Here is a 20776-nt window from a genome sequence, read left to right on the forward strand (position 1 = left end):
TTTTAAAGGATGCCTTTATGCCTCTAGTCACTTGTTTTACTCTGTTTAGCCATGGTGACTTTTTTTGGTCCTTACTATTCTTTATAATTTGGGGTATTTAATGTGAGCCTCTATTGTGGTGTTTTTAAAAAGTTTCCCTGCAACTTGCAGGCATTTCATTCTTGTGGCTGTTCCTTTTAATTTCTGTTTAACTAGTTTCTTCATTTTTGTGTAATTCCCCTTTATGAAGTTAAATGCTACTGTGGTGGGTTCCCCCCCTCTAAGGATGTTAAATTTAATTATATTATGGTTGCTACTACTGCGTGGTTCAGTTATATTCACTTCTTGTACATATCCTGTGCTCCACTTAGGACTAAATCAGGAATTGGCTTTCCGCTTGTGGGTTCCAGAATTAGCTGCTCCAAGAAGCAGTCATTAATGGTGTCCAGAAACTTTATTTCTGTAACCTGTCTTGAAGTGACATATACCCAGTCAATATGAGAATAGCAGAAATCCACCATTATTATTGAGTTGTCTATTTGTATAGCATCTCATCTCCCAGAGCATTTCATAGTCTCCATCCTGGTCAGGTTGTCGGTAGCATATTCCTACTGCTATGCTCTTATTATTCAAGCATGGAATTTCTATCCATACAGATTCTATAGTACAGTTTGATTCATTTAAGATTTTTACTATATTTGACTCTATGCTTTCTTTCACATATAGTGCCACTCCTTCGCCAGCACAAGCTACTCTGTCACTCCTAATATTTTGTATGTAAGAGGGAGGTGGAGAGGGATTACAAACTCATATTGGCATTTGGAACCTATAAAAAAATAGAAGCCAGCTGCCTTAAGCATCTCACCCTCTTCTTGTTTTCTAGCTGTGATAGCAGGTAATTGTTGTAAGTTTACTTATTTTAGTGGCACCTAAAGCATCATTTCTGGCTCTTCCTCACCCATAGTCTGACCAAAATTTCTCATTTCTTTTATATCATGGTTTAAGGGCTAAGGCTTGCCTGAGTGAGAATGCAGGGCATTGACTTAACCCCTGCAGTCCCGTCCACCATTTTCTTCCTTTATAATGCAGTCCTCCCTCCGTACAGCAACAGCTATGTTGCAACATTTCCTCATGGCCAAAGAGTTGGACAACCTCTTGCTGTTCACAAAACATAACGTTATCATAACAAGCTTCTGGATTCTTCAAGTCGGTAAACTTTGTATCCTTCTCAAGAGGTAGCAAATCCATTCTTTCACCACATGAAGAATTCTGAATGTAGATTCAAATGTAGATCTTGTGTGTGGTTACACATTGTGCTGCCAGACTGCTGGAGCTGTCTGGACTTAAACAGTTCCTTTAAATGGTGAAGATATTCAAGTATTTCTGTTTTCAGTATTCTAGATTGTGCTAATAATACGGGGTGAAATCCTAGCCATACTGAAGACAATGGAAGTTTTGCCATTAACTTTAATGGAGCTAGAATTTCACTCATGGTGTAGAGATGTCTTTATAGGTACAGCATAAAGTGAAAAATAAGGCATAGTATAATAAATTACAAGCAAAGTATATTATATTTAAGTGTTCCGGAGTTGTATATTGAGAAATCAATGAACTTTTGTCTGAAGGGCCATAGAATATACAACTAAAGTTTTCCAGAAGTACTGTGTTATTTCTGATAACTATGAAACTATATATATCTATATATCTATACACATACATACACACACACACACACACACACACACACACCTCTACCCCGATATAACGTGACCCTATATAACATGAATTCAGATATAACACAGTAAAGCAGCACTCGGGGGGAGGGGGGGACTGCACACTCTGGTGGATCAAAGCAAGTTCAATATAATACAGTTTCACCTATAACGCGGTAAGATTTTTTGGCTCCCGAGGTACAGCGTTATATCGGGGTAGAAGTGTGGATTTTATATATATATAAAATCAACCAAAATTTTTGCACTTGGAAGTCTGACTAAGAAACTGGTGATTCTGAAGCTGCAGAGTGAATTACTGTAAAAGGTTTATTACTAGATTGTGAAACAAACTCAATTCAAGTATCAGGGGGTAGCCGTGTTAGTCTGTATCTACAAAAATAACAAGGAGTCTGGTGGCACCTTAAAGACTAACAGATTTATTTGGGCATAAGCTTTCGTGAGTAAAAACCTCACTTCTTCGGATGCATAGAGTGAAAGTTACAGATGCAGGCATTATATACTGACACATAATGCCTGCATCTGTAACTTTCACTCTATGCATCCGAAGAAGTGAGGTTTTTACTCACGAAAGCTTATGCCCAAATAAATCTGTTAGTCTTTAAGGTGCCACCAAACTCAATTCAGTAGAAACTTGTTAGATGTATAACATCATTACATATAAAATGTGTTTTAAACTGGTCTATGCCTTAGCAGGCAATCCATTTAGGAGATGATCAAGAATAAATCAATGCCAGTTTTGCTATCTACTTAAATGGCTGTAGGATCACGCCTTTAATCAGTTTCTTCATTGGAGTCAATCTTGAATTCCTTATTTCAGTTGACCTCATTGGGAGATTAACTAAGTAAGAAGTGAAGAACTGAGCCCATTTCAGCCAATAAATGCTAAAAGCATGTTTGTTAATGTAAGTGGTTATGTACTTAATATGTGATAGTTCTTATGAGTGAGATCAGCAAATCACTTGCCACATCATTGAACAGCAGAAATCAGATGATGGCAAACTTTGGTGACTACTGCCCTGTGCTGGATTTGAACCAGTGACATAGGATCCATGTCTCATCAGCAAGCCCCTGAACTACCAGTCACTCCAGTAAAGATTTATTTGCCATTCAGTATTGAACCTAATCAATCTGAATTGAGAACCATGGAAGCTATTAGGTGCTGAGCACTTGAGAAAATCCAGCCACTTCACTTAGGTACCTAAATGGGAGTTGAGTACTTCTGAAATCTGACCCAGGTTGCGGGTGCTGAGCATTACTGATAGAAAATCTGGCCCTTGATTTTCCCCAGTACCAGATATACCTGTGGGCCAGTACTGCTGCTGCTGCTTTAAATAAATTAATGGAGATATCCCATCTCCTAGAACTGGAAGGGACCTTGAAAGGTCATCGAGTCCAGGCCCCTTCCTTCACTAGCAGGACCATGTACTGATTTTGCCCCAGATCCCTAAGTGGCCCCCTCAAAGATTGAACTCACAACCCTGGGTTTAGCAAGCCAATGCTCAAACCACTGAGCTATCCCTCCCCCCAGGGTATCTTCTCAGTGTGGGTGAGACACATTTGAATGTTGTATTGAAGAACCAGGAAAAGATTCTATAAAAACTTCTTGTTTTAGAAGTGAAAAAGGAAATGGCAAAATACAAAAATAAATGGTCACCATCCACTTACCCGGTGTTATCTGTTAAAGCATACTGGAAACAAACAGTACTACTTTTGGCCTAGGAATTTGTGATAGGTTTATTAGGAATTGGGGAATCTTTTGGGGAAAGAGGAGCCTATATAGGAAGGATGGGCTCCACCTAAACCAGAATAGAACCAGATTGCTGGCATGTAAAATTAAAAAGGTCAGAAAGGAGTTTTTAAACTAAAGGCTAGTGGAAAGCCAAAAGGTGCAAAGGAGCACATAATTCAGACAGAGAGATCCCACAGAGAGGGGATCTATTAATGAGGATTCTCAATATCCTAGTAAAGAGAGGATAGAATTTGATAAAGTACAGGTAGGAACTGAAGAGAAACAGTCAAATGAAAAAAAGTGTCCCATTCAATCACATCACATGAAGGCAGACAACTAAAAAGTGACAAATTTTAAAAGTGTTTATATACAAATGCTAGAAGTTTAAATATTGAGATGGGCGAACTTGAGTGCCTGGTATTAAATGAGATTATTGATATAATAGGCATCCCAGAAACATGGTGGAATGATGACAATGAATGGGACACTGTAATACTAAGAATTACCTGCTTTCACAGCTAGAAAACAAGAAGAGGGTGAGATGCTTAAGGCAGCTGGCTTCTATTTTTTATAGGTTCCAAATGCGAATATGAGTTTGTAATCTCTCTCCACCTCCCTCCCTCTTTTCCAGTCTGCTTCAAGACTCTGCTCCATGATGTCTCTAAGGCCAGCCAAAATTAGCCCATTTATAAGCTCGCTCATTCTATAGTCGTTGCTATAGTTTTTCCATTTATCTTATCCCTGGAGTCATTTAGGATTCTTGATGAATTATTTATCAGCATTTTTACTGTTCACTTTTGACAGGCAGATAAAATAAGATGTAAGAAGAAAATAAGTGATGCAGGTCTTCGTTTTCCCCCAGTCTGTGGTAAGGGGAAATGGGAGCCAACAAGTACACGTACAGTGCCATAAGTCCATCCTAAAAATAGCATAAGCAAACTTTAGCTGCAGCTACACACAGGCATAGCGATCACAGATGGAAAAGTCTTATTAGGTTATCTAGGCCATGCCACAAGCTTGCTTCCTCCAATACTTTGTTTTCTCTTGTTTTAAATGTCTTAAACAACTGGGCTTCCACCACTTCCTTTGGGAGACTGTTCTACAGCCAACCAATCTCACTGTCAGGAAGTTTTCCCAATATTAAGCCTAAGGGGTTTTTTTCAGTTTCATCCCATTTCTCCTCACTACCTTAAATTACGCCACCCTCATTGTTTATATCCTTCATTATACTGGTAATTGTTATAATGTTTTCCCCTTCATCATTGTTTACACACACACAGCTCTTTGACTCATGATGAAAATTTAAATCTATATTTGTTGCTCTTGTCTTAACCATCATCAGGTTGCAAATATTTTACCAGTAACGAGCTGCGCAGACACAATGCAGTATAGCAGGTGTGACTTCCCCAGAGCAGCAGAGAGTGGGGAAGGTTGCTGATCTGTGATGTGATGTCTTTCTGTATATGACCACCGTACAAAGCATAACTGAATTTCACAATGTCTTTTTCTAATATCATCAGTGACTGTTAGTTTTCTACAGAGAATACAAATATAATCTTTCTTTTTAAGAACTGTTTTTGGGGTGAGGGATGGATGCCCAGTGCCACCATATCTGTATGCTGACTTCTTCAAAGTTTTTCTACAGGTTTAACCTTTAGATGAATGAAGGGGACAAAGACACTTCCCCATAACATTCATTTGATTGTCAACATGGGAAAATGCAGGCTCTCCAGCTAATGGTTAGCTCATTTTTACATTCACAAGCAAAGTATCAACTCACCTATTATATGGTCTCTGGCTGATTGGAGAGATCCAGGAGAAAAGAGCTTCAAGCCATATACTGTGTAAATCGAAGGATTTTTGTCTTTAGATCCAGCATCTAGCAGCAAAATAAGGCCACACAAGATACAAAAATATACTGGTCTGCTGTACATTATGATTTGATTGTGTCCCTGGAAAAGACAAGCAAATAAAATATTTCTTAATGTTGCACTTCATCTTCCTATTTATATTCATGACAGTGTCTAAGCACCGCATAAAACTGATAGGGGGCAGAGACCAGGCAGTAAGTATTTTCTATACCATATTCCTGCTTTTCTTCTTTTTCTTCTTCTAGTTTCATTCATATGGGGTCAATTCTTCGAGTCCTTCTTCTCCATTCCACTCTGTCTTGAAGCAGTTCCTCAGAAACTCCACAACTAGTCTATTCCTTTTGTTTGACATCCATTCATCTAGTTTTGGGACTTCCAACTCTACTCTTACCCTCCACTTCTAATTTTAACATCCTGTTTCCTATATATTTTTCCAATCTTCTTTTCACATGCCTAAACCATCTAAGCCTGGATTCCCTCAGCGTTTCTGTAATTGATACCACCTTCACACTTCCCCTAAATTGTTTGTTCTACTAATATAATGCTACAAGTGATTTTATCCACTTCTGAGTAGATTTTCAAAGGCACAAATGGCCCTTACAGAGCAAGATGCCTATCTGCCACTTGTGCCTTTGAAAATCTGCTCTTTCAGACCTTTTAAAAATAATACAGAATTGTACAGAAGTCATTACCATACTCTGAAAAAATCTAGATCTAGCTGAATCTTGCTCTTTAATAGCAAACTTTACATTTACATTTTTCCTTTCAAATGTAAAGCTAATTTTAATCAATGTCTGCTTCATGGATCTTGACCTTTATGGCCAGCATTTATTAAATGAATGATAAAATTACAGTTTTTAATTTATATTATAATGTGCATTATATTAAGACAAGGTAGTTATTGTTATTAAACATAGAAAAGGAGCTTTGTGGATCTCACAGGTATAAAGCTTTAACAGGTATAAAGCTTTAACCTTTCTCCTTTAGAAAATCGTGTGTGTAGATTACAAGTGAAATGAGTTTAAAGGTCTTGATTTAAATGCCATTGGTAGATGCCTGGTCATTACACAAAATGTATACACAGTTTGTCAGAACAAGCAGTTCTAGCTCAGAGAACACCTTCCAGCCCACCCTCTCCAATTCAGAAAGGGTAGGGATGGTACAAGGGAAGATTAACCCTTGAGTTCAAATTCGGTTCTCTTTCACCCCTGATGGAGTAGTTTCTACTTCTCCTCTGCCTCTGTTTTGCTTTCTATTGCCACAACTACAGCTGGTTCCCTACTGTAATATTGTTTTGGCTCTGCACCAGGAATCCTAGTACTGCTGCCCCTGCTGGGCCATATTTCTACATTGGAGAAGACAGGAAGGGATTCCAGACACTTCCAGACTTTCTGGGGTAGACCCAGAAAAGAGACTTAGATTCAACATTACAATGCCTTTCTTTTACTCACCCTGCTACCTAATAAAGTCTACAGCACCAATTTAGGTTCCCAAATTCCCTATACAATGCATGGGGAGAGTTAGGTGTCTAAGAATGGGACCAACAAAAGCTGACACAGTGAGCGGGGAACTGACTAAGCTAACCAATGGGAGATGCCACTGAAAGGAATGAGCCATCACTCCTCTCCACTTCCCCCCCAGCACCCCCTGATGCCACGAAAGCGGTAGGCACTGAGAGTGAGGGGGTGGAGCTGATCAGCAGGACCCGCCGGCGGGCAGGAGGTGCTGGGGGAGGGGGAGTTTCTGGTAGGGGGGCTGGCGGTGGCCACTGCTCGCCTCCTCACCACCACCCCCTGTTCTCCTCCTTGCAGTCTGCCCGCCCGCCTCCTCACTCCCCTCCCACCTGCCACTCGCCTCCCCGTTCATCTCTTCACCCTGCTTGCCCACCTGTCTCCTGCCTCACCTCCCCGCCCGCTTCCTCACAATTTGATGGAAGTACAGGGGCCTGCCGGTCTCCCCGATTCGCTGTACCCATGGGAGGTTCTGGGTCCCACTCCTCAAATGGAGTTAGGCACCTCCCTCTGCTCAGGATTTACAGCTGTAGCAGGGTGGTTACCCGCTCCTGCCCTGCAGGGCTTGAAATCAGCCCTGGGAGAGGACAGAGACTGCGAGAGGGCTGCTGTTACGAAAGCAGCAAGCCTCGGCTGATTGGGGAAACAGCCACAGCTGCGGCCACACCCCAATCAGGCCACAGCTCACCTGTATAAAAAGGCTGGGAGCCAGGCGCTCTAAAAGGCTCTCTCCAGTCTCGGAGGGAGTAGGGCCTGGCTGTCTGAAGAGAAGGTACCGAGGGCGGAGCAGTGCTGGGAAGGGCCACGGAGCTGGGGAGCTCCAGCCTAGCAGAGCCCCAGGCTGCAGGCCGAAGGAAGGGCTCACTAGAGGGTACTAGGGCTGCAGAGGGACGGCTCTGTTATAGGTGGAGGCAGCAGGTCCAAACCCCCCTTGCCTATGATGAGTGGCTTTTACACTGCAGTCTGCCCCAGTGAGCGGGGGCTAGATGGTGACTGGCAGTAGCCTATGACTGAGGCAAGGTAGAGATAGAGGGTTGGGGGTTCTCCTGGGTGGGGAGACCCTGAGACTGAGGGGGTATTGCCAGGGAGCAGCACCCCAAAGACAAGGGGCACTGGGTCCTGGGAGGGACACAGGGGACAGCGGCAGCAGGACACTGGCCCACAGAGGACGCTCCAGAGGCTGGAAGAGCTAATTCCCTGGATGACCAGCAGGAGGCGCCACAGGGGTGAGTCCCACATGCTTACACAGCCATGAACCCTCTCCTGGAGTTAGGCATCTAAGTCGTTTCTGGCACAAAACAATGGAGGAGGAGAAGTTGGTGGTGGTACCCCGATAACCTTTAGCCCAATGGTTACAGTACTCACCCAGCATGTGGGTTATCAAGGTTCAAATTCCCCCTCAGCCTGATGCTGCTGTAACCACTGGGCTAAAGATTACAGAGGGAGCAGGAGCATCACCAGCTATATGGTTTTGTGCCAGGTCTGATCTGGAAAGAGACCCCTACAAATGCCTACCAAATCAGGCCCCACCGGTGAGATAAGCAGAGCAATGCCTAGTTTGAGGATTCCACTATAGCTTAAGCATGAATTAGATGCCTGGGACTTAGATGGCTGTGCACATGCAGAAATGTAGGTGCCATGTGGACTTTATCAGTGGAACCATAGGCACCTAGCGAAGTTAGGTTTTGAAGATTTAAATTTTCAACTTAAGCACCTCAAGTTGCAGTTAGGCAGCTAAATCCCTTTTGGATTTAGCCCTCTGTCCCCTCCAGCTGAAACAATCCTTGATTCAAAGTTATGGGTGGGGCAGCCTATGAGCAGGAAGGAGGAAAGGAAGGCGTGCACCTGGAGTGGGCACAGGGGTGAGTCACTTTCATCTCAATTCCTCCTGCTGCTAGCTCCTCAGGCAAGTTGCTACTTGATGAGGCGACTGGGGGGAGAGGAAGGGAGAAGAGAGAGAGACCTTCAAAAGCATCAGAAAAAGGCAAAGTGACACTTCTACAGTGAAGCTGGTAGGCAAACTCCCATTAGTCTGGCTCACCCAGCTGCAAAACTCTAGCTGCCTCTGTCCAGTTATCAGAGTATCAGCTGATATGACCCACTCAGAAGACAGCTTCATATTTTTACCTAATCTTGCAAACATACATGAGAACCAGGAATCTGTCTGTAAATCAGAGGCTCCTGCCACCTGTATTCTAAGTAACATACAGAAGTGTTTACAATGGGCACCCTTACAACATTTATTTTTACCATTAGCCAAATCCTTAATGGAAATATATTTCCTATATCATTGCCATGATCACCAAGTGAGATGATGCCTTGCACAGCCTGCTTTCATGTCTTATTTCTTTGTTAATGAATTCACACCTCAGTTAAAGTTTTGTCCTGGGAGTCCAACCTCAAGATTGCTCAGCCCAGACCCTAGATCTTCTCAAGAAAGAGAGAGTGTCACTTATACCTTGACAGCAGTAACTGGCCACCTATCTGATAGACTTGGCAGAACTCATTCAACCCTTACTCCGCAGGATCAACACCAGCTAACAGGATTGGGTGTTTCAGGCAGACTCTACTAGCCAAACTTTACCTAATGATCAAAAGTTAAAAGGAAACATTTTTAAAACTGCCTCTGCTTAATACTGTTACAACCTAGTTGGCTCATTACTGAGAAGTTTCCCCCTCACCAAGGCTGAGCTGGAGGGAGAGGATCTAGCCAGCAAAGGGCACTGTCTTGCCCAGTTTAACAACCAGCCAGTTGAGGCGCCATAATTCTTAGAGGACATTAAATTGAAGTGTCTATTAAGTCAGAGGGGATTGGAGCAGCATACAAGTAGAAGCAGGCTGGAGGCAGCACTCGGGGAGCTGGCTGCAGAGGGAAGGCTGGGGAACATGAGCCTGAGAATTGGGACTGCAAGCTGAGGGCTGGGCAGGAAACCTGTGCAGCCTAGTGCTTGGAGCACTGACAGTGCTTGCCTTTGAGCTCACAGTACACAGAGCACCCTACCAGACATCTAGGGGACAAGTGTTCATCACACACCGTAACATCCTGCAGTGTGGTCAGTTACACTACAGAAGTGTAGCTATTTCCACATGCTCTAAACACTGTGGGGCCAAGAAACTGTGATGGAAATTCTAAGGGCAGGCACTCCCAACATTTTCTGAACGTCCTTGCTTTTGGTCAGGCCAGAAATACCTTTAAAAACCCTCTTTCAATCCACCTAATCAGTGCTCAAATTACAGGAGGGCTTGTAGGGAAATGGGGCCCCTATTAATGGGCCACCTCTATCTTATGGCCCCCTTACTTCTCACTACTGTTTAAATTAAAACAAACCACTTGACATAGAGGGACCCATTACTTCCCCTCCCCCCAGAATTATCTGGAACTGCACAGAGAACACACAAATGAAAATTCTTTTTTTTTTTCTTAAAGTATTTTCAGACATTTAAATAATTCAGTTTATCTTCTGGGAGATAGCTGAGTCCATTCTTTTCTTGTATCGGAATGTGATTTGTCCATCACTAAAATACTGTACATTTTCTTAAGGGGCTTCCTGCCAGCTCCTTCAATACCAAGGTCTTTCCTCAGGCCTTAGAAAAATTAAAATCCTGATTCCTTTCACTTTTTCCTTACATTAATCTTCAATGTAGTCTGGGAAAAAAAACACATTATGTTGTGTTTCCCAGAATGTCCTAACTTTGCTGCTTTTTTAACTAACTCCTATAATTACAGTTCTCATTCAGCTCAGTTGGTCTTGGTCTTTTTTTTCCCCTTAAATCAATCATTCTTTGTTTTTGTTTTTTAAAAAAGCGCTTCATTGAGAGCTGAACTAATGCCACCTCATTCCGGTTGAAAGCTCATCATATCTCACAAGCTAAGTCATGTCAGCACTTGGATGAGAGACCTCAAAGGAAAACGCAGATTTCTCCAGGAAGTGACTGATGGTATGGGTGATTTAGTAGGGGGGACCTCTTTTCTCAAAACCAATATTAAACGTATGCCCTATGGTGCTGCTGAGTGGCACTGTGCTTTTGGAGGTGTTGTTTTCTGAGGAGGCTTAAAAGTGAGGCGCTGCCTACTCTCCGTTATGAGAGTTCCCAGTGCACATTTTGCAAGAGTAAGTCTGTTAATCTTTGTTTCCTATCTCAGTTCCAACTTGGGTAATTATATTTTGTTTTCATTCCCTGTGCAGTTTCAGTCACTATAATATTCTTCTTCCTGTCCTTAATCATTGTATAGTGACACTATATGCTGGTAAACAGCTGCAGCTTTCCTCCACAGGAATGGCTCGATTTCAGCAGTGAGTGAAGCAATTCCTGTTTGTGTACTGAAATATCATAGTAGTTTTGCCTGTGTAAGGATAGTTGGATCAAACTCATGGTTTGTGGGATTCTTTGGGATGAAAAGGACTACGTAAAATGTACCATATCACCAATATTATTATATTTTTTCATCAACATGAGCCATTTGCACATACACTAATGTGCTGCTACCTGAGGTGGCATTCCCCATCAAGTGCTGCCCTAAATGCCGATCTCCAATAGGAATGCTGCAGTGAAGGGTAAATAACCCTGTATATTTAGAACAAATTAAATGTCTTTCGTTTACGTGATTCAAGCTGGTTCAAAAACGTTTCTGTGGGGTGAAGGATGGAGAAAATACCAGCAGATATTTAAAGAAAATATTAACAGCTCTTCTGACAGCAAGCTTAAGGGTAAATAGAACATTTTATACACTGGCAATTCAAAGGATGCCTTGAGTGTGAAAAGCCAAAATCAAAGTGACAAGGATTCAGGTTTGCCTTATAAAATGTTGCCGTAAACCCATTTGTATTTGCAAAATGTAATTTAAGTGAGCACCTCTTCTCTATCTGTTTTTTAATCTGGAAGAAGGGATAAAGTGACCATAATTTTTTGGCCTTCAGCCAGGCTCATACTTTGGTATTAATATTGACTGATCTGTAATCGCTTTTGGGATCAATCAGTTAGCAAGGTAGCAGATTACTAGGAACTGGTGTGCTTACATTGCATCTTGGATTCAGGAAATGTGAATTAAGTCAAAGTGAAGCCTAGTTAGCATTTAGTCCTGGCCTCAATATGACACTAAAAGCTGCAATTTTCCCTCTCTTTTTCTCTTTAATAAGTTGTATGTCCATGAAAAACAAAATAAAGGTATAATGGTCAAATTAAGAGTGTTTTCTAGTTGTTTTTAGAGTGTTATTCATTTACCTTAGAGACAAACTGCATCCAAGAAAAACACTTAAAAAGCATTGAATTTTAGGAACAATTCTTCAGTGCCATGTGCACTGATGGCTAAAGACTATTTTAGCTTTGAGCTACATTTTTCTTTTTTTTTTCTATTGAATTTTGGTACCCAGATTTTGACTTTAGCACAGTAACTACCTTAAGTCTTATGACTAGCTGGCCAGAGGTTTAGTTCCAAACAGCCCTCAATCCCAAGCAGATATATGATCATGTATAAATAGGTTTACTGTATAGTTCTTTAAATTTTACTCCTGCTATTGAATATGTTGGAATGAGATTTCCCATGCAGTAGTCATAGTATTTCGCATTTATGGAGATCCTTTTATCAGAGAATCTCTAAACAGTTTACAAAAAGTGGGTAAATACTATTTTTCCCATTTTACAGATGAGGAAACTAAGGCACAGAGGGGGAAACTCAGGCTCATAGAGATTATCTAAAATCAGACAGTGGGTCACTGGAACACAGTCAGGAGCAGCATTGTGTCCACAAGGACCCCAATTACGTAACACCTTGACTGTTGACTTTAGAGCTGGGAAAACATCAACAAAAACATTAACAAATATTCTCACCAACCCTAATCACAGTGATATTCACAGCCCTTAAATATTCACGTTATGTTGATATTCATCTGAAGAGGATTTGTTTACATGAAATATTTGTGAGTCCATCTTGGAAATCTTTGTGGATTTGGGATAGGACAGGAAGGAAGTTAGAGAAAAGAAAGCAGCAGCAAGGATGCAGATGTGATGGTGGGAGATGTCCAAAGGAGAAACAGGAGATGGTCCTCTGCTCTGGTAGTAATCCAGACTGCTAAATTCCTTTTAGGAGGCACCTAAAAATACAGCCATATGCCTGGAGAGCAGCCAGACAATCAAAAAAAGGAAGAAATACTCCATGGCACCCATCTGTTAAGGTGATATCCTGACATATTTGCCACCTGATGTCCCATGGAGCAAATACTGCCTAGGTCATGACAGACCACTCAAGCTCCCCAGTCACAGGGGACACGCAGCAGTAGAGAAAGAGGGATTGCTGCTGATATGGGTGTTGAAGGAGGGCCTGTCAACTGTGCCTCACATGAGGGTGTTTGCTCAACACAGAGGTTACTCGTGAGGCTGGGAAGTGGATAATTGACAGGAGGTAGAAGTTCCATGAAGAGATCCAATATCTGCTAATTCTCCTAGAGCAGCACTTGCTGAAGAAAACAAGTTCCTGTTGTATCAACAGCTGGGGGTGGACATATTAATGCCTTTCAGAGGTTTAAGGATTAGAGAAAAGCACATTCTCATCCCATGCCAGCTGGCTACAATGGGCATGCTCCCAGACCAGACAGCCTTCCACTGAAAAGGGATGCAGGAATTGCAGCTTCTTGACACAAGGGAATTATAAATGTAAGGAATAATTTACAAAATAGTACTTGCTTTGTACTGGTCAATTTCACCATAATGAGATAACTTCATCCTGGTAAAGCTGGCCTGCCCCTGAGTCCTCCTGCAACATCTTTAGATTTTTTTTTATTTTTTATTTTTTACTGGGATTACCTGGTTATATGTACAGCTGGTTAGCAAATTATTTTCCCCTGTGAAAAATTTAAAACAACTTTTTTTAATTTTGTGAAATTATTTATTTGCAATTTTTAGGTTTTGGTGTAATAAATAACTCCAAGCCTGATTATTATTATTTTCATTTTTTCAACAACACTTGAAAATATTCAACAAAAAATAGTTGGTTTGTTTTTTGTATTTGTTTTCCAACAATTTTTGTTTAACCGAAAAGCCCTTTTTTCAATTAAAAATAATTTGATGGGAAAATTTCAACCAGCTCTATTTAATGTTTTTCTCCTGTGTGGCTGTATTTCTGAAAGACACACACAATGGAGAGGAGGGGAAGAAGGGGGGGGGGGAGGGGAGGAAGCGTGTGTGTGTGTGTATGTATACACACACGTGTACGTACACAGCAGAAACATCAAGGGGCTTGTGAATGAAAGCCAAGTGTCTAAGCAGGTGTTAGGTGGGAGTTACTTGCCTAAGCTAACTCAGTGCAGGGTGAGTGAAAATCAGGCCCTACCTCTCTCAGAAAGCAGCATTAGAACTGGCAGCAGCAAGAATTAGGCAACTAAGCACTAAAAGCAGAGAACATTCCAAATTAAATGCCAAAGCAAAACAAAACTATTAAAAACATAACATTAAACACCACACACAGAAACTGAACATTAATCACATTAAATGAGCTCTACGTTGTACTCTGAAGCTCACTAACCTCAGACTCTGGCAGACAACTAGTTGGAAAAAATTTCAAAAGGCAGAAGCCATATATATATATATATATCTACCTATCTAAAGTGTACCCAGCACCTTGGTATCTGACACTACTCTGCTGAGACCTCTGCTTTGTGCACAGAAGTAGGATCCCAGATGATTTCATTAGACTGCTTCTTGCCCTATGAGGCCTACTGTGATATCTACCACAAAACTTGGTCCTGGACAGACATACAGGACTTTCAGGCTATTCAGCAACACCTTAAATTGCATCATGAAATGAACATGAAACCACTGTAGAGATCTGAGCACTAGCCTTATATGCTCATAGTGACACAATCCAAACTAGGCACCAGCATTCTATGCCTCCTGACTAGATTAATAAATTCTAAGGCCAGAAGGGATTGCTGTGAACATCTAGCCTGACCTCCTGTATAGCCCGGGCCATAGAACTTCCCTAAAATAATATCTAGAGCACATCTTTTAGAAAAAAAAATCTGATCTTGATTTAAAAATTGTCAGTGATGGAGAATCCACCACAACTCTTGGTAAATTGCTGCAATGGTTAATTATCCTCACTGTCAAAAATTTATTCCTTATTTCTTATTACTGTGGGCTGTCTTCAAGGACAGTGCTAACTAGACTCTGTTACAGTAGTATAGTTTCAAGATGACAAAGCCATGACCGACTACTGCAAGGTATGCCTGAAAGAGATCGGGAAAGAATGTTTGGAGTCTGCCAGAAGCCATAGATGATCAAAGGCACAAGGGGCCACTGTAGCCTAAGAGAATCCAAGAACAAGAATGGACCCAGAAGAACCCCCAGATTATCTCATTGCTCCCCAGCCTTGTTTGGAAAATTTCAGCTGCATTGTCATTCAGGTTTATAACACTGATCATTCTTTAATCTCCCTGCTGTTCTGCATCCTCGCATTAGCATCAAGCAATCTTATCTACTTTAATTTTAATGTAGTTGTGTGAATTATGAAGTAGTACAGTATGGTATCCTTTCAAGCCTACTTGTTGTCTTATTTTTAATGATGCCAAGTAATTCCAGCAAGCCTTTATTAATACATCTCATCTTATAAAATTTAATAACTTTTAAGTGATAATGCATAATGCAATATGGATTAAATCTTCTAGTTTAATTTATGTTAAATATGCCTTTCATGTTTAAAATGTTGAGTGAAAAGATACTGTAAAATATTTTTTCATAGGCACTTCTTAATAAATCAAGGCTTGTGGGAGGGTTGGGGAGGGAATCAGGTATATCATCACTTTGTTATAATACTGCATGACATGTAGAATATAATATGATGGATGATGTTATAACAACATTTTTACTGTGACTGTAAAATTCTAGTCATGGTATTGTATGAAAATATGCCTCAATTAAGCTTCATTAGTTATTTCGTCTTTGATGCTACAAATAATTTAGTCTAGGATGTGATTATAATGAAGTTTTGATTATGCTGGTTACCACCCCTCTTAAACAAATGCGCACATTATCAATGTTTGCATGTGCAAGCGATTTGATTACTGTTCACATTACCGTGTGTAGAAATGTGTTAGTCGAACCGACAAATATGGTCTATTTTTGGCATTTAAAAAATATTCAGACCTCAGTAAAGAGCTAATTTTCTCAAGTCCCTGGAAATAACATACACTACAAGGAACGGAATGGTAAACTAATGTTTATCAACACTGTCCAGTTTGCAGGTAGGCATGAATTGCTTGCAAATGTGCGATAGCTGAGCAATTCCATAATTTCTAGGAATGATTGAGGCAGGAAAGGAAACTAAGAATCCTTCAAGTTCATCTTGGTAGAATTTACAACTATAAACTGCAAAGAACCTTGATTTAAAAATGAATTTATATTTCCAGTCTTCAAAATGACAGAGGCTAAAACTCACTATCAAAGGGAAAGGATCCAGGAGACGGAGCTGATTTGTAGTTCCCACCCTCCCCACACCACTCCCAATAGCAGCTTGCAAACAGCAGGTGCTCTTTTACCTAGCTGCAGTCTTCCCAGAAGGTGAGAGAGTCCAAAACCAACAAACTGAAGAATTAGGCAACTAACCTGAGTGAGCACACACAATATTTTGACTTGGAGAAAAAGTTCAGTCCTCCTCCAACGGTTCACAAACTCCCTTTTCCCCCCCCTTACATCACATTATGCTTCTAGATAAGAAAATCAACTGTATTGATTTTTGCTCATTCCCCTTATCAGTTGGCTAGCTGTAATGTAAGGCAACCAGAACTAGGTAAGTGTTAGAACACATATCTTATTTGTTTAATGTACTGTATCCAATATATCACTTCCATTTCTTTCACTACCCTGGGAGCAATAGATGCACTGAATCTTTTTCCCTGGTGCACGTTATTCCTGGAAGAGAGATCCCTAGATAGGACAATCAGATGCCAGCAAACCAATACATTTCCAACATAGAATCAGTATTTCAAATGTACTACTGCCCTGGAGATCTGATTCAGAATACCAGGGTAGCTAATACTCACAGTAAGGCAGCTCCCACATCTCTCTTCTCAATGTAACCTAATACACATCCTGCTAGTGACAATTTACAACAATACATTGCTGATACCTCAATTATACTTCTCCCAGTTACGGTACTTTGTGAAGGAAGAATGAATATTATATAGAAATACAATTATAGGAATAGATTAATTTAATAAGGAAGCATGCTATTTGATCAGCCAATTATGTACTTTTTCTTAATGACTTTGAGGAAAACATCAGCAATAGCAGATTAAAAATCAATTATCTGTCTTGAAGGTGAATTTTAAATCCTTATTGACTGAAGACTGAGGGATGAGTCTGGATTGTTGCTGTTTTAAAAGCCAGCAGTGGTTAATGGAAAACAGAGGAAATGTTGGTCAGATGCCATATGACTGAGTTTCTGAATAATCTAATTCAGACAGATTTATGTTTATTTGAATTCATCATTACATTTGGGTACTCTATATGCTAAACTATAATAATCAATCATGAATAAAAATAGTACTGAAGCCACAAAAGCCACATGCAATAGGGTTCTTGATAAACAACCAACAATATTTACAAGAGCTACTTATTTCAATGTTTCACTGTTGTGACAGAACCCTTCAATGCCAACAGGCAAAGGGTTCACTGCTCTGTAACAGCAACTCCTAGCAGGCCTGACAATCTCACTACACCTCGCACCCCTGCTTTCATAGTATTTATCCATACAGAATGTTATGTGAGGTCTTCAATAAAAGCTGGGTTCCTACTAATCACTAATGTCACTGTGAAATGTATGAACAAATACCATGAAAAAAGTTGTGTATATATACTGAAAATATGTTCCTAAAAAGAGTCTGAATCGAGGGAGAATTGGTTTCTGCCAGACAAAAAGATGTATATTCCCCTATCTGTCTTGGTTCACATATAAATTAAGCATCTAAGCCAATACAATGGAGGAAGCTCCGTTTGCATATGAAGTCAACATGAAGTTAGCACACCAGGGAATAAACCATGGGGGGGTTATCCCAACTCTTGGGACAAACAATGGATGTTTGGGAGATAAAATGGTGTCCTTTTGTCTTCTTATATCATTAACCAAGGAAGCAAAAGGATAGAACTTTTTGCATTCATGAAAGAGAGATCCCAGTCATGTTGGCTGGAGATGCTGGGAGATTGCTTTGCGTGACTAACTTTTGTAGACAGGGGCTTGGCCTGTTAAATATAGGTTTTTTCAGCATTTCTTTGCCCCATTTTTCCACCCCGGGCAGCTGCCCCGCTCATCCCACCCTGGTTACAGCCTTCTTGTGTGTATACTGTCCCGCTGGGGACAGCATATCTGGTAACTCCTGTGAGTGGCCAGTGGACAAAGGGCTGGATGTTACAGAGATTGCTCCAAGGACTCAGGGGTTGGTGTGTGCCTATTACTAGCCTGCAGAGAGGGAGCGAGGTCTGCAGAGGCCTGGAAGGTAATGCTTAGAATCATAAAATCATAGAATATCAGGGTTGGAAGGGACCTCAGGAGGTCATCTAGTCCAACCCCCTGCTCAAAGCAGGACCAATTCCCAACTAAATCATACCAGCCAGGGCTTTGTCAAGCCTGACCTTAAAAACCTCTAAGGAAGGAGATTCCACCACCTCCCTAGGTAACCCATAATATCCAACCTAAACCTCCCCCACTGCAACTTGAGACCATTACTCCTTGTTCTGTCATCTGGTACCACTGAGAACAGTCTAGATCCATCCTCTTTGGAACCCCCTTTCCGGTAGTTGAAAGCAGCTATCAAATCCCCCTTCATTCTTCTCTTCTGTAGACTAAACAATCCCAGTTCCCTCAGCCTTTCCTCATAAGTCATGTGTTCCAGCCCCCTAATCCTTTTTGTTGCCCTCCGCTGGACTCTTCCCAATTTTTCCACATCCTTCTTGTAGTGTGGGGCCCAAATCTGGACACAGTACTCCAGATGAGGCCTCCCCAATGTCGAATAGAGGGGAATGATCACGTCCCTTGATCTGCTGGCAATGCCCCTACTTATACAGCCCAAAATGCTGTTAGCCTTCTTGGCAACAAGGGCACACTGCTGACTCATATCCAGCTTCTCGTCCACTATGACCCCTAGGTCCTTTTCTGCAGAACTGCTGCCTAGCCATTCGGTCCCTAGTCTGTAGCAGTGCATGGGATTCTTCCGTCCTAAGTGCAGGACTCTGCACTTGTCCTTGTTGTTTGTGTTGCCAGAGGCTGTTGGTTCCAGGAAGCTGGACTACAATAGGCACAGATGAGACCACTGCACACTAAGAGCAGGTAGCGGTAAGTTGGTGCCTCATGATGACCCTGGGTAGCATCATAGCAGTACCAACTGATTCCCTCTCAGTACAAAAGTGATACTATAAAAAGCAAACTTGCTCTGCTTGCTGTGACTTACGTGTATTGGTGAGGCAGGGTCAGGCTGAACACTCTAAAAACAAAACCAGAAAAAAAAATTATTTACAGGTTTTTGGATCCCCAAAAATTCCAGGAGATTTTGTGGCTAGGAAATATATTTATTTCTTACCTTTAGAAGGGAATATTGGCAACCGGCCATGACAAGACAGAACAGGAGGACCCAAATGTCTTTACAAAAGCCTTGGTTCAGAGTTAGGAACCCAAGAAGTGAGACAAGAACTACTAGAAGAACAGCCAACACATTCTCCTTGATAGCTTCAGTCCTACAGGAATAAAATAAATAAAAGGGGTTTCAAAAGGAGAAAAGTACCCATGTAACTACCTAGCAGATAAAGGGACAGATCCTCAGTTGATGTAAATTGCCATCGCTGCACTGACTTGAGCTACAACACTACACCACTTGAGGATCTGCCCTCAAAACTCTACACCAATTGCTTGTGGACTTATCCGTGTATAATTCTTCACTCTAAGTCTTTAGTTGTACATCTCATTATGACACCCAAACCTTGTATTCAAACCTGTGTATTTTATTTCATAGTTGAATAGATTTTAAGGCTAGCAGAGACCATTATGATAATCTAGTCTGACTTCCTGCATAGAATTTCACCAAGTAATTTGTATACTTTAGTGTGCATTTCCCTGTAAGTCTCTCTATAAAACAATTTTTAAAGGGAATGATAAGCATTCATGTACTAAAAATGCTAAAGACAAAATATAGTATGTGGCCAAATTTCAGGGTAGCAGCTGTATTAGTCTGTATCCTCAAAAAGAACAGGAGTACTTGTGGCACCTTAGAGACTAACAAATTTATTAGATGCATCCGAAGAAGTGGGTTGTAGCCCACGAAAGCTTATGCTCTAATAAATTTGTTAGTCTCTAAGGTGCCACAAGTACTCCTGTTCTTTATGTGGCCAAAGGTGGCGAGCAATACTGTTGTCATGTTAAAATTATTCTTTAAAGTGCAACCCTAACAATATAGAATTAGAAAAGATATTCAATTTGTTTTATCTGTAGTACTGAAACATATTAAATCTTTCATATGTTTAATAAGATTTATTAGAACAGGTGTGCAGAGAAAAGCAACTTAAATATTCAATCCATAACAAAGAGAGTGTATTATGGATATTTTTCCATGCACTTGAAGTGCTTAGACAAGGCACCACATATACAGCAGCATATATGCTAGATCTAACTTCTCTTACTACATACCATGATTTCTGTAGAACACTAAAGCTGTCGTCTGAAATATCTGCAGCAGAGATAATATTAACATGTGTATAGGGCATACACCCACACAATCAGAGATCAAGCTCATGACAGGCTAGCCTGCAGTCACTGGCTATGTAGGCTTAGTTGTTTTGGGTTGATAATAGTCTAGCAGATTATAAGGGGGAGGATCTAGCAGCAAAGAGCACTGCCAAAACAGCTGATTACAACTGACATGGGGGAAAGAAAAGAAGAAGAGATGCCAGAGAAAGAAATAGGATTGTATCTCG

At 41.0% G+C, this 20776-nt stretch overlaps 1 protein-coding gene across 4 annotated transcripts in view; it reads right to left on the reverse strand.

Moving 5' to 3' along the window:
• PCNX2 (pecanex 2) overlaps nucleotides 1-20776 on the reverse strand; it is a 247386-nt gene that overhangs the window by 174398 nt on the left and 52212 nt on the right. For all 4 annotated transcript variants that reach the window (XM_065589023.1, XM_065589022.1, XM_065589025.1 and 1 more), the window contains exons 11-13: nucleotides 19390-19543; nucleotides 19261-19293; nucleotides 5222-5393 (exon numbers count right to left, since the gene is read on the reverse strand). In XM_065589023.1, coding sequence (XP_065445095.1) covers nucleotides 5222-5393; nucleotides 19261-19293; nucleotides 19390-19543 — 359 coding nt within the window. The remainder of the gene's footprint in view (nucleotides 1-5221; nucleotides 5394-19260; nucleotides 19294-19389; nucleotides 19544-20776) is intronic.

The sequence above is a fragment of the Chrysemys picta genome, chromosome 3 (assembly GCF_011386835.1).
Source record: "Chrysemys picta bellii isolate R12L10 chromosome 3, ASM1138683v2, whole genome shotgun sequence".
Classification (NCBI taxonomy): Eukaryota; Metazoa; Chordata; order Testudines; family Emydidae; genus Chrysemys; species Chrysemys picta.